Source organism: Brassica oleracea, chromosome C3 (genome assembly GCF_000695525.1).
Source record: "Brassica oleracea var. oleracea cultivar TO1000 chromosome C3, BOL, whole genome shotgun sequence".
Lineage (NCBI taxonomy): Eukaryota > Viridiplantae > Streptophyta > Magnoliopsida > Brassicales > Brassicaceae > Brassica > Brassica oleracea.
The window spans coordinates 44,856,049-44,870,947 of NC_027750.1; the positions used below are offsets into that span (position 1 = coordinate 44,856,049).

Consider the following 14,899-nt stretch of genomic DNA (forward strand, 5'->3'; position numbering starts at 1 on the left):
GTAGCCCAGGCTCTTACCTTGTTGTAACGCTCAAAACACAAATTCGGAATAAGATCTACTTTGCTCTCTTTTCGATTTCTTATCTTTTATTGTCTTTATTTCGTGTTCTGATTGCTTGGCGTGTGGTATTAGCAGATATCCGGGACCTCTGGGAAATTAGGGTTCTCCTACTTTCCTTATTTAAACGGAAATCGACAGTGCGAATTTCGGTTCCCACACCTGGACGAGAGGACTTGGATGTTCTGGATCCCGATAGACCGCCAGGAACTTATTGGTAACTTATTATTTTTTAGTACATTTTTTCAACAATTAGGTTCTCTTTTCAGGTTTGGGGCGAACAACCGTGTTGGCCGGAGCGTGTCGGAGACGATCAAGGGCTACTACAACGGAGCCTACACAAATTGGAGCAAGATTCCAGACCACGTTAAGACGACTTGGTTTAAATGTTTTGCGATAATATATATTTTAAAAAAATCTAATTAAATATTTATTTTAAAATTTTCAAAATTCTGTTTGTTTCAGCAAAGGTGGCACTGGTCCTTGGGAATCACCAAGAGGGTGAAGAGGGAGTTTGTTGCAAAGGCAAAGACCCGCCTTTACAACACTGTCTCCGATTGGAAGGACAAGTGGGAGATCTACGGTTATAACGGAAAGCCCACCGAGCTCACGAAGGAAGTATGGGATGATCTCATCGCCTATTGGAAGTTACCCTCTTTGATATGTAAGGCCAACTAGTTCTCCGCTTCCTGAAGAACGAAGGGCAAAGATGGTCATTTGCCCATGGTTCACAGAACCGGACAAAAGCCTCACCCTGGAATCCGTCTAGAAGTTGTAAGTTGTTTCTAATATTTATTTTGAATTTTTTAATTAATTTAAATTTATATATTTAATTTTATTTAATTTTTTTGTTTGTAGTATGAGAAGACGGGAGTCTTATCATCTCTGTTTGATCTATTCAAGATGACTCACGCCACATCAGACAGGATTTTTGTGGATCCGGCATCCGAGAAACTCTTCAACGCAGTGGCTTCTCGGGTTGAAGAGCGGGAGACACAATTAACCCAGCAGTCTCCCGATGGATTACCCGTCAAACTGACCACCGAAGAGGTCGACAGGATCTTCGAAGAGGTAAAACTTTATAAATTTATTTAAATAATTTTAACTATTTAGTAAAATTTAACTATATTAATATGTTTTTATAGGTGGCTCCTAGAAAGAAGGGACGGACAGTGGGCATAGGTTCTGTTAACTAAGTTGCTAAGGCAACTTCGTCATATACTTCGAGACGGGATGAAGAAAACTCTCAGATGAGAGCTCGGATGGATAGCCATCAGGATCGTTTAGACTCTCTTGAGGATCAGCTGGACGTGATGGCGGTGAGAAATCCGACTATGCAGCGAGCACTAAATGAGAGACGAGCAGCTCTCGGGATGCCAATACGGAATCCCGAAGATGCCGATCCAGACCGTTCTCAGCCGAGCACCGCCACCGACTACTTCGATAATATGTAGTAGTTTTTTTTTGTTTCATTTTGTATTATGAATTTAAATATTATGTGACTTTTAAATAGTTTTTAAAAATATGTTTTCATTTTCATATTTCATTTTATATTAATATTAAATGGTAAGAAACTATGTAAATTCGTTGTAAATTTTACATGTAATCACAACGAAATCCTCGTAACATAGTCGTAAAGTTTACGTCGAGCGTACATGTCCAGCATTGTAAAATCCTCGTAACTGTTACATGGAGTTTACATCGAAATAATACGAGTACTTTACATCGAAATAATACGAGTACTTTACAACGAAATGTTACGTCCCGTTTACGACGAAATGGTTCCTTCCGTTTTACGAGAAAATCACTCGTAAATGAATTTTAAATAATATTATTATTTTAATTTAATATTAAGTGGTAAGAAACGATGTAAATTCGTTGTAAACTTTACATGGAATTTACAACAAAATCCTCGTAACATCGTCGTAACGTTTACGTGGAGCTTACATGGGCAGCATTGCAAAATCCTCGTAAATGTTACATGGAGCTTACATCGAAATAATACGAGTACTTTACAAAGAAATGTTACGTCTCGTTTACGACGAAATGTTCCCTTCCGTTTTACGAGTAAAGCATTCCTCGTAAACGTTACCACGTGTTTATGACGAAACCTCCGTTATGATGGACGTTTAACAACGAAACATTTTTTGATGTTAATTCGTCGTAACACCCATTTTACGACGAATTTACAAGGAATATTGCCCTCGTAAAAATTTGTTTTCTTGTAGTGTGATTGCGCCTTCGGTTTGTGACTAACTGATCCCACCAGCTCAAGGCATAATCATAAACTCAGTGGCAGCGATCTGAATTTTATTGGCTTGTGTAAACTGTTGACAATTGAAGACAAGCTCAATCTTCTTCTCCCACTCTAGATAAGCATCTAGACCGACCTTTCCATGGAATGGAGGTATCTTAAGCTTCAAACCAGCTAACTCATCTCTCTGTTTTCCTCTTCCTTCAGGCGCACGCCTATGTCTTCTTTGGCTTGGTTTAGAAGCCCTTGAGCTAGCATGCTCTTGTTGATTATCAGACTGTGGATGAAACTCTTCTCCGAAAGCCGTGAGTTTAGTGTCCATCATCTTATCCATGCGTCTAGTTAGGGCTTCAAGTAGAAACTTATAATCAGCGGTGATTTCTTCTTTTTCATTGTCACTCACCCTCGTTCCCTGTTACACGAGGTAACACACAACAAATAAATATTTCCAAGAAAAAGAAATTAGATCGAGAGAATGAAAATTGAAAACGATCGCTCACAATCAAATCAGGGAATTTAACTTGGGTAACAAACAAACTTGATCAATACGAAACAAAGTTCAAATCCACAAGGATACCAAAAACAGATCCAGCAGGTTGATAATCAGAAACTGGTTGATAATCAGAAACTGGTTGCCAATAGAAAAGAATCGAACAATCTTAAACCAAACAGAAACTGATCAACTAACTTCAGTCGATAGACCCAAATCAATCCAAGTTCTTAAACCAGATCAAAGTTATCAGAAACAAAGTGGTTTCGAATCAGGTTGAGTTTCAGACTTAGACACAAAGATCAAATCAGAAAAGAACAGATTCACAGGTTCAAAAACAGATTGATTATATTTAATTCCAAATAGATTCAAATCAACAAACCACATCTGTAACTTTCTCAACAAAAATATGAATAAACTAAACTCAGAATCATGATATAGTACTCAGAATTATCAGATCTTAACAACAGACACACAGATCGACTCAAACTGATCAAAGAGATGAACAGATCAATCAATTTTTTTTAGAAACAGAACACTTCCTTTCTAGAGTTACTTTGATACCACTTAATGAACTCCTAGGATGCTTCTCTGGATGGTATGGATAGATCCTTGCATAAACGAATCGGAGACTCAAGTTTATCAAGGCTGTGGATCGGTGGGTGATACAAGAGGCTGTGGAATGGTCTCTTGATACTCCTAGATGGCTAGATCTGATATGACACACCGAGGTAGACACCCTTAGCTCTGGATATTATGCACCAGAAGTTGGATATTACACACCAACACTCAAACAACTAGACAAGCAAGAAGTAGAGAGAAAACAAAGGTTTAGATAAAAGAAGACTTGGATTAGATAGATAGGTTTCGACAACTTATAAAGAAAAAGACTTGTACAAACACAAGCTTTTCGAAAACTAAAAACAATAATGGGAACACGCTCCTTTGGTACTCAAAACAAAGACCATAATTAAAAGAGTTTTCAGAAACAAAAGAAGTAAAACAAATCTTATAATATAACATAAGGTTGGTCCGGGGATAAGGTTGGACCGAGATCATCAATCAGGTGTTTTGGAAAACATATGGCCTCGTTAAAAACATATCTTTGGAAAACTCAGTGGTGCAAAACCAAAGATAGGGAAAAAGAGCACACATATGTTACTTTCCTAATTGATGATCAGCTTGAAGGTGGAGCAGCTTGAATGGTGATGAGTGTGTCTTGGTTGATCAAGCTTCGACCAAGACTTTTTTCTTGCTTCCAAGACAACTTGAGTAAACTCCCAACAGCTTCATTGAGTCTTCTTGTTCTTGAACGAGTCATAGGATCATCTGGAATGGCTAAGACATCTTCATCAGCTGGCTGATCCATGATCACATTACCTACCAATGAAGAAGGAGCTTCCATCACACGTAAATGCCTTCCTCCAGATGTCAAGTGTGGTCCGGGTAGGCAAAAGAAGTTGAGGTGGCAGTCTTGGCTAGAAATTTCTAGGATGAGGGGAAACCAACCGCGAAAACTGCACAAGGATTATAGTTGCTCCCAGTGAAAACAACCGGGTCACACTAGTCCTAACTGTCCAGGTTAAACATGTGTTGTATGTTTTATTGCTTTGGATGTTGTCTTATGTCTTATGTCTTATGTCTTATGTGTGGAACTTATCAGTTGTATTGTTGCTTTGGATGTTGTCTTATGTCTTATGTGTGGAACTTATTAGTTGTATTGTTGCTTTGGATGTTGTCTTATTGCTTTGGATGTTGTCTTACACTACAGGATATGTGGGTATTAATAGCTGGCGATAAACGCTATTAGTCCGTTTTAATAGTGTTCCCTAAAACGCTCTCACAGCGCCCTTTATCGTATGTCTGACCATTTTGATAGCGGATCTGTTGTATGCTATAGTTAAGTTAATAATGATAACGTTATTATCTATGCAATTGTTAATAGTTATAATAATGTGATATAAATGTTATTAAAACCCATCAATCTGATTTTACCTATAGCAGTTTGTTATACATAGATAGCAAATGCTTCATGTTATTAAATTGTTTAAAATTATCCGAATATTTAATTAAATATAATTACGAATGGATTTTATTTTTTAAAATTATTATTTATTTCGAATATTTGAAATAAAAACAATAAATCATATTATAAAAACTAAAAAATCTTCAAATGTTTAAGAGCCAATAATACATTTCCTTGTTTACACAAACCATCAATACCTATCAAACACACTATCAATCTACCACTAACAATCCTTCACAATCATCCCTAACATAAACACTATCATCATCAGAAGCTTCACCACCAAGATCATCGACTTCTTGAACAGGCAAAGGTGCAGCACCTAAATCCTCTTTTGTTTCCAACTCATGATAGCCTCTAGGTGGTGCTCTCATAACAACATATCAATTAGAATTATCATCTTCCCTAGAGTAGAAAACATGTTTTGCTTTAGAAGGCAGAAGAATGAATGGATCTTTCAGATAAGCTGCTTGGTTCATGTGAAGGTTAACAAGAGTGAAGCCATCTTCTTCCTTCACACCATGCCCTGTGTTCGCCCAAATGCATTTAAACAACAGTACTTTGAACATGTGATAGTCCAAAAGTAAAATCTCTTTTATCACTCCATAATATGTAAGCATGTCAGCAACTTGTCTCATATCTCGAGCACTTGATCTACACATACTAAATGCTTTATAATTTACTCCACTGTTTTGAGTCTTCCGCTTAACTGTATCCGTATGAAACCGCTGGCCCTTATAGCAACATTTCTTGGTCCAAATGTCAACCACCTTATCTCCTTCGAATGACTATTTGTTGAGTCTGAATGTATCTGCCGCATGAAATCAGAACATGATCATCAAGCTAAAGTACTTCATGATAATCACAACATAATCATGAAGCTAACAATCTATACCAAACAACCAGTCATCAACTTATAAGCTAAGCAGTACTCATCTGGACATCTTCATCAATCTAACAAGCTGTATAAAAAAATAATCAAGAAAAAAGTTGGACTTGGAAACCTTTTTTTACCCATTGTGCAAACTACTCAGTATGATTTTTCCACAACAAAGTTTCATTTCTAGCACCTCGAGCATCATTAGCCTGTAATTCTTCCAAATGCATCCTGATTTTACATTAAACAACATTTTAGAAAAAGAAATTATAATTATTAGTAGATGAAACAGAAAGGGTAACCTCTTACTCAACAAAAGGATCCATAGATGCCATGTTCATTAGCACATAGCGATGAGCAATGTCTGTATCTTTATCTGAAAGGGTAACCTCTACTCCCTTCTGCAGAGGTCGACCTTCAACCACGACTTTATCATCCTCGATATCTTCATTACGATTAACTGCTTCTTGAACTGGTACTGAATCTTTAAGGAACTCTAAACAAAAAGCAACACATTCTCCAGCTAAATACCCCTCAGCCATACATGCTTCTTGCCTTGCATAATTCCTAACAAATGCCTTTAGTGTTTTCATGTACCTATAACTCAGTCAAGCAATATGAATATTAGTTTCGACATCATTGCAGGAATATCGATCTCTTCTTCCACTGCCAGAGATCATTTGATTCCTCACACTCTTCTTCTTGAACCATCTCATCATCTTCCAACTCTGATCTGTTTCTTTTACTTTCATTATCTAGAGGTCTTCCAAAATCATTCCTAAAAGCTTGTAGTGTCTCATATATTTCGGCGCCAGTTTGTATCCTATTGGCATTTCCTTCCTCAACAGTGTTGTCAAACCAAGCTTTTTTATATCTGTAACGATGGCTAGGCGGTAGTCTCCTTCTATTTCCCATGCAGACAAACTTACCGCGGAACTTAAGCCACCTAGAAGGTGTATCCTTTCCACATACATTGCAGACTTGTTTTCCCTTCACTTTACATCCAGACAATGTTCCTAAGCCTGGATAGTCATTGATACTCCAAAGCAGCAAGGCTCTAAGTGTGAAATTCTCCTTCGCAAATGAGTCATAGACTTCAATACCCTCAGCCTACAAATCTTTCAAATCGTCTATCAATGGTGCTAAGTAAAAATCTATGTTATTACCAGGAGCTGTTGGACCAGGGATCAACAAAGTCAACATTATATTCTCAGCCTTCATACACACAGTTGGAGGCGTGTTTTAGTTCACTAACAACACTGGTCATGTGCTGTGATTGGTGTTTTACATGGAGAAAGGGTTCATCCCATCTGTAGAAGTTCCAAGTCGAAGATTCCTTGGTTCAGCAGCAAAGTCTGGCCATTTATCATTCACTTGTGCCCAAGAGATAGAATCAACGGGGTGTCGCATTGTACCATCTTCAGTGGCATTGGTATAGTGCCTACGCAGATCTTCAGCCATCCTTTTTGATTTAAACAACCTCCTAAGTCTGTCCTTGATTGGAAAATATCTAAGGACCTTAGCTGGAATCCCAACCTTTAACTCATTGTTGTTCTTATCCTTCTCCCATCTTGAAACTTTGCATCTTGGACAGCTTTCTAGCTTCTCAAACTCCTTCCTATAGAGTATGCAATCATTCTTGCAAGCATGAATATTGTCGTAGCCGAAACCAAATATCTTCAAAAAAAATTTGATTGCATCCATACTCTTCGGAAGAACATTGTCTTCAGGTAGCATGTCCTGAAGCAAAACCAACAGCTGATCAAAGTAGTTCTCCGACACACCACTTTTAACCTTGAATCTGTAAAGTCCCATGATTGCTGAAACCTTCGTGTGTTTGATACAATCCGAGTACAATGGCGTTTCAGCGTCTCTTAACTTTTTCCTAAATACAGTTTCCTCTGCTGCTCATCATCATCATTTGTCTCCACCGCATTGTCATTCGTCTGATTCGGACCACCTTCATCCATAGAGAATGTTGTCTTAAACAAATCAAATGCCTCCGTTTCATATTGAAGACCACTGTCTTGTGTAGATTCTCTTGTCTCGCCATGAATACTCCAACAAGAGCTCTTATACTTCTTATCCATACCCCTAATTACTAGATGCTCGACTATTTTTTCGAGTAACTGATGGCTTAAATTGCGGCAGTCTCTGCAAGGGCATAGCATTTCAGGCAGGTTTCCCAATCTTCTCGCTGATGAATTTACGAAATTAGTTTCTCCTTCTGAGTACTCGTGACTATTCCTACATGGTAAATCAGACAAAACAAGTTAGCTTTCTTTCAATAAGTGAATACAGGTGAGCTCGAGAGATTTTTAGGTTATACCTTGGCAGCCAAATCCATGTCTTATCCATATGCTTCATTTCAATCGGCGAATGGAAGTAAGATTCGTTGTGAAACGAGATGCTCGAATCAAAGCTCGCGAGACATAACACGATTTGTTCTGAAAGAAAACATGAATTGGTCTGAGTTGTATTCTGAATTTCTGGCCGCGAAATGAGACAAAAAAAATGGACTGGTCTGATCAAAGTTAGGGAGACAAATCAAACGGTCTAGGATTAATCAATCTTAAATCTTAGAGGTTACTCCTCATTGGCTCAAAACAAGAACGGCTCAGATCAAAGCTCACGAGACAAATCGAAGTTGGCAAGTCACATCCATCGGTGTATGACTCGCCACGTCTGTAATCTCGGAGGTTGCTCCTCATTGGCTTAGAGTATTAATTTCGTTTTAAATGCGAAAATTACTATATAAAATAGGTTATTGCTAAAAAATATAAATTAAATCTTAAAATTTTAAATATCTGAATTCCAATTTTTCAAATATTATTTCTTATATCTATAAAAATTTTATATGAGTTTTTATAAAATCCAAGAATCTAACTTACATGGTTATAAACACTAAGACTTAGTGTATGTACAAAGGCTTTAGGGTTTAGGGATTTAACAAATGAGTTTTTATAAGACTATCAACAAATGAGTTTTATGAAATCAAGTTTATAGTATCATATCTTATAGTTGCAAAAATCCGAAATCAAGAACAATTATCACAAAGATTTGGGATCAAAGACTTTAGGGTTTAGGGTTTTAAATTTAGGGTATAGTGTTTTAATTTTTTAAGTTTATTGTCTAACTTATCTTACAACTTGTTGTTTTAAAGTTTAAACTTTTGGGATTTATTACACAATATTTTACTACACATAAACCTTCATAATATTACACATAATATTTGTTTTTTTGTCTGTGAACTTACACATAATATTACACATAACATAAGTTCGAACTAGAAATACATAACGGACAATATAATACATTGTTCCAGAGCATATATTAGTTATAACACCAACTTGACATTGTTTCACACGAACTTGAGTTTATCATTTGGCCATGCCACAACTGAACCTATTGCATCAGATATGCATTGAATCTTTGAGTTTGGCCTCCAGACCTTTGCATTACCAATCTTAACCACTCCAACCCAAACCTTGCTTGCATTTGGACCTAGGGGTACAAAGTGGCACAGCTCTTTCGGATCCGTCGAAGCTACTCTTCCTTCAGCTACCTTACGTCCAGAGTTGCTGCAATCTAAGAGAATACACTTCTGCTTTGCACTTCTGGTGGAGCTAGTGCTGCCTGGACTCTACAACTCAACAAGTTCCAATGTCAATCAACAGACAAACAAATAAAATAACTTCATGTCAATAACATACCACTGCTTTTTTCTTGGCTGGTTTCGTAGGTGATGTTGTTTTCTTGGCTGCAGTTTTTGTAGGTGTTGCATCTGTTGTGGTTGAAGCCATGACTTCGAACTTGAGGATTGGCCATGCGATTTTCTCGTTAACTGCATCACCATTCAAAAACATCTCCGAAGTTGGCCTCCACAAATGAGCATGATCTTTAAACACCTTCACAACTTCAATGCTAACAGCATTTGGACCCAGTGGTATATTGTTAACCATATCTCTGGAATTAGATGAGCACACGAGACCTTCAGCTACAACCTCCTCCTCTTCAGTAGTCCAATCATAGATTTTGCATCTTCGAATTTCACCTTCCTTGAGTTGCTAAAATGTAAGAAGCTAATGATTAGAGACATATATATACTTATGAAGAAACAACAAGATTGGCAAACTTTACCATGGATACATCTTGAGAAGCGATTGGATTCCTGTGCAAAATCACTTTATTTATTGGCCAAGCTACTTTGCACCCCACAGCGTCGTCAAGAGATAACACATCTGTTGTAGGCTTCCGAACTTAATGCAGATGTCACAATAACTGCCACTGCATTAGGACCAATCGGTACACGACCAATTTTGTACATCGGTTCATCAGAGCAAAATTCCCCTTCACCAACAACTACATCTTCTGCCTCAAACCAATCCAGTATTTGTACTCTCACTCTTTCTTTGAATCCAACACTAGTCTCGGATGTTTCAGTCTCACCATTACTTTTCTGTGAGAAGGAAAAAGAATTATTAATGGCATAAGACCAGTTGAGTAAATGTAATTAAAACAATTACCTTCTTCCCAGCTAAGTCTCGGACCATGACCTTAAACTCTTCAATCTCACTAGCCATATCAGCAATCTTTGCGTCTCTAGATTGCAGAAATGCTAGCTTAGTAGCGGTAACCACTCTACCAAACCCCCTTACTCGTCCATTTTTGTCTTTTCCCAAAATCTTGGTCACAGCATCCTCTTAGTAGCGGTAACCCCTCTACCAAACCCCCTTACTTGTCCATTTTTGTCTTTTCCCAAAATCTTGGTCACAGCATCCTCCCTTATGTTATCAGTAGCTGGTGTAGAGTCCATTTGACAATCAAGTGACTGTATTTGTTCATGCTACAAACATTTAATACACAATATAACACATTGATCGTAATCCATTGATCATACACAATATAACAAGTTCCAGAATTCTTACAATAGTCTCCGCAAATTGAGGCTTCACGGGTCTACCATCAGCATGAGTATGTACCGCAATCCATACCTTACTCCTACTTACCTTACTTGGGTCTTGGCTCTTTTTTTTCAATATAAAATACATATATATCTCAATACCAGTTTATTCTAACAAGCTGTACAATATATAGAAGTTTGAGGTACTCATTTTACCATATCATAAGCTAAACGAAACATTCCTTTGCGGCTGGTGGTATGAGGAATCTGATTTTTTTCTCAGGTCTTTGTACCTGTTACTTATTTCCTACAATAAAAATATGAGTGTGATTAAATCTATAAGACATGACATATAAACAAGAAAGTTATCACTTAGGGCCTGACTGGTTCAACCGCAGCGGTTGCGGTTGCGGCTGCGGAAGTTTGCGGATACGAGTGGTTGCGGTTTCTAGCGGTTTTAAGAGATTTATACGACTGGTTGTCCTCCCGCAACCGCCCGCAACCGCAAACGCTAGCTGGAACCAGCTTATGAATTTATGAGGTTTAGAGCGATTTGGAGCGGTTTGGAGCGGTTTGAGCGATTGTTGCAAAACGCCAACAACCGCTACCAACCGCAAAAGCTGTGTTTGCGGGTGGTAGCGGGAAAACCAGTCACACCCTAGTTGTGGATAATTTATTGTAAAAGTTGTGGTCGTCTTGCTCCTAACCCAAGAGTTCCACAATTGAATTGATGGGACGTTGCTGGGTTTTAAATCTAATCTCTCAGCAGCAGTCTTCGCAGCACGTACTTGTGACACTAGCCTTGACTTCCCAGCCCTCCACAAGCTTCCCAACTGTTTGAAAATACAAGCTTTCTGCCACTCTTCTTGCAAGTTAAACCTCCCCTGCATCAAAATAAGCAAAGGTCAAACATGCTTATAATTTCATCTTGCGGCTCAACAAAACATATATATACAAACCTGGAATTTCTTCCCACATTGTTGCTTTAGTCGCTGCATCAAGTTTTCTCCAATCAGAAAGTGTTACCGGAACATGTTCCCTCACAAGAGGACCAAGAAAGATGACAATGTAACTGAACCAAGTCGAACATGATCACCAAAGTCATTGAATGTGACCGCAACCTTTTCATTAAGATTTTCAGCCACTCTACACATCTTTGTTGGTCCTCTTCTATTTTTTTCTTTCACTTCATCCGCTGGTAGCTGAACTCCGTCAGTACTAGGAATCTCATCATCTTGAGCATTGGTAACTTCATATTCTTCCATATTGAGAGCTTCTTCTTTGTTTCCTTTCTCATTGTCGTCATTCTCATTCTCTATGTCTTCCTCTTGCTCTTCATGTACAGTCAAACATGCTTCTCCGTCTTTCTCAGAATCTTCTTTATCATCTTCCTTATCTTCCCCCATAACATCATCATCTTCCGGTGTTACATCATCTTCAGGTGTCACAGCTTCTACCTCATCATCTTGAACAGCCAAATTCTTGATTCTACTACTTCTTCTCGTTGGCGTTATAGCTAAATTCTTTTTTGGGGAAGCCACTTTCTTTGTTGATCTTTTATTCACCTTAAGTGTTGTTGCAGAAGCAACTTGTACCTCCCTTGAGTACGTCTACTAGAACGACGAGAACCAACTCGTCCTCCTCCTCTTGTCTTTGCCATTTCTGAAATCAATCAAGGTAAAATCGAAACCCAAAATCAAACGAAGAACATGTTCAATCAAACTAAATTTGAAACCCTAAATCAAAATCAAAACCCAAAATCAAAAATCGAATCCGAAAATCACAAACTTCGACATGCATGTTTACACAAACAAAGAATCGAAACCTAAAATCAAAATCGATACCCGAATTCACAAACTTTCACATGAATGTTCACACAAACCCAAAATCAGAATCGTTTTCACAAACTTTGTTGATAATTAACAACGAAACGATCGATATCGATGAGATTAAAAAAATAAGCTACGATTGAATAAGATCATACCTTCTGAAGCTTCGATTCAAGACCACAGTCTCGATTTTCTGAGAAACAATGAAGAACGAAGGTTTCGAGTCAAGGAACTCTCCAGATTCTCGGTTGAGTAAAAAGAACTAAGTGCGAAGAAAGAGAGGAATCGAGGAGTATTTTTAAACTTGAAGTATTTTTTTGACAAAAAATTAATATATTTTTACATTTACGATAGCTATTAATTTGGGATCTGCAATGGTAAGACGCCTATACTTAGCAAATTAACGCGGCTAAAATTTTAATTTTTCCCGCGATACGAATCATAGCGTTTTAAAAACAGAAACGCTATTAGAAAAGCCAGTGTTGGTATATAATAGCAGAACTGTTTTAAACGCTATCCTATGATGGTATTAATACCCACATTTCTTGTAGTGTTATGTTTTATGTCTTATGTGTGGAACTTATCAGTTGTATTGTTTATTTGGATGTTGTCTTATGTGATGAACTTTTGTTGAATTCGTAGGTCTTACTTTTTCTACTACTTTGAGTATAATATTGCTTTTTGTCGTGCAGACTAACGTGTTAGTCTTCTTTTACAGAACATAGACTTCTTTTGTAGTCTTCTGTAAAATAAGACTGTCTTATGTGATGAACTTTTGTTGAATTCGTAGGTCTTACTTTTTTTACTACTTTGAGTATAATATTGATTTTTGTCGTGCAGACTAACATGTTAGTCTTCTTTTACAGAACACGGACTTCTTTTGTAGTCTTCTGTAAAATAAGACTAGTAAGTAAGTCTTTGGGTTGTCTCGAAGTTGTATTTTCTATGAGTTAAAATATCTAAAAGATGATTAATATACTGAATAAAAGATGATGTCTAGATAGATAGTTGAGTAGCATACTTCTGTAAAAGTCTTATGTTAAAGAAGACTAATACTTAAGTCTGCTGCAAGCAAATTACATAAGTTTGTTACAACCAAAAGTCTGGTACAAAAGCATGCTACATCAGTCTGTTACTCATAGCACAATACAATAGTTTGGTACAAAAGCCTACTAAATCAACCTACATATATCCGATGAAGAAAGTCACTAAAAAAACTTCATAGTTTCCCCCAATTCTACCAAAAAAAAAGTGGATTAACCTTAGTCATAGACACTGAGATGCTTATAAAGACGTTTCACTGTGCCGTTTATGTTGATCTCAACAAATATCTCAGTCGCCATCTGAGACCTGATTGTCTTGATGTTCTTATCACACATGTCATGAGATGGGAATGGCATGCGAAGTGCATGACATTCTATATACTTCACGAAATAAACTCGACAGTCACCACTTTGTTTGTTTTGTGGCACCCTAGATTGTGAGACCCGCTCATGTGTAAAATCAACTGTGTACAACTCCCTGTCCTCACCGGGAGATAACATATGTAGCATGTACGACAACATGTGTGCAATAGGCTTCACGGTCTTAGATATTTCTTCATCCTTCGTGTAAACAACATCACTATCCCAAATCACTATGTGTCTCCTCGGAATTGATATCCAGCAAGCTACCCAATGATCATTCTTGACAAATAATGGCGCATATATATCATCAATCTCCAGCGCCCATGTTTTATCTGATCTGCAATACGCTGGTTCCTCGTATGTGTAGTAGTCTAAGGCCCCAAGAGGGAGTAGTTTACCTGAGCCGTCAGGATTGGCAGGAGAGTCCAGAAACTCTGAGTACTTTGCTGTCCACATTTGAGTAAACACATCATCCATCATGCAAATTATGTCCGATCTAAACCATTCCAGGTGCTTTGTATATCGGAGTATTAAGAGATTAATTCCAGCATCCATGTGCTGCATTTACAAAATTAGAGACTTCTACATCAGCGAGAAATCTACATGCAATGGAAGTCTACATGAGAGAGAAGTCTACATACTGTGTCATTCAACCATTCTTTAGGAGTTAGTAGTGTGTAGAACCAAAAACTGGAAGAACCAGCCACCTTCTGTCGCCATTTACTGTCAATAATCAAATTAAATAAATAAAACACTACCAAGTCCAGCCATATAAAGAGCAGTTATATGAGGTTAGATGACTTACACGTCAAGTTTCACCCAATCAAGAAGAACAGAGAGCTTTTGGCGATCAACACCAGCAAATGGGTTATATCCTTGGCCTCGCTTCGGCTGGTTAGGTATGATAACCTTTGTTGTGCTGTTTCCATCAAAAGGAGATTGCTAAGTACAGCAAGCCTCACTCTTAGCACGTGCCACAATGCGAGCAGCTCTCAGTTTATCAACTTGTTTCAGTTTTTTCACAGAACCATAATCAATGCGTGATTGTTTTTTATCT

The 14,899-nt window shown here is 37.7% G+C and overlaps 1 protein-coding gene across 1 annotated transcript; it reads right to left on the minus strand.

The window, feature by feature from the left end:
- Window positions 1–6,988: 6,988 nt before the first annotated feature.
- On the minus strand, window positions 6,989–7,519 carry LOC106330714. Its single transcript, XM_013769144.1, has one exon. It carries the CDS (start codon window positions 7,517–7,519, stop codon window positions 6,989–6,991), a length of 531 nt encoding a protein of 176 aa, XP_013624598.1.
- Between the last annotated feature and the right edge of the window lie 7,380 nt (window positions 7,520–14,899).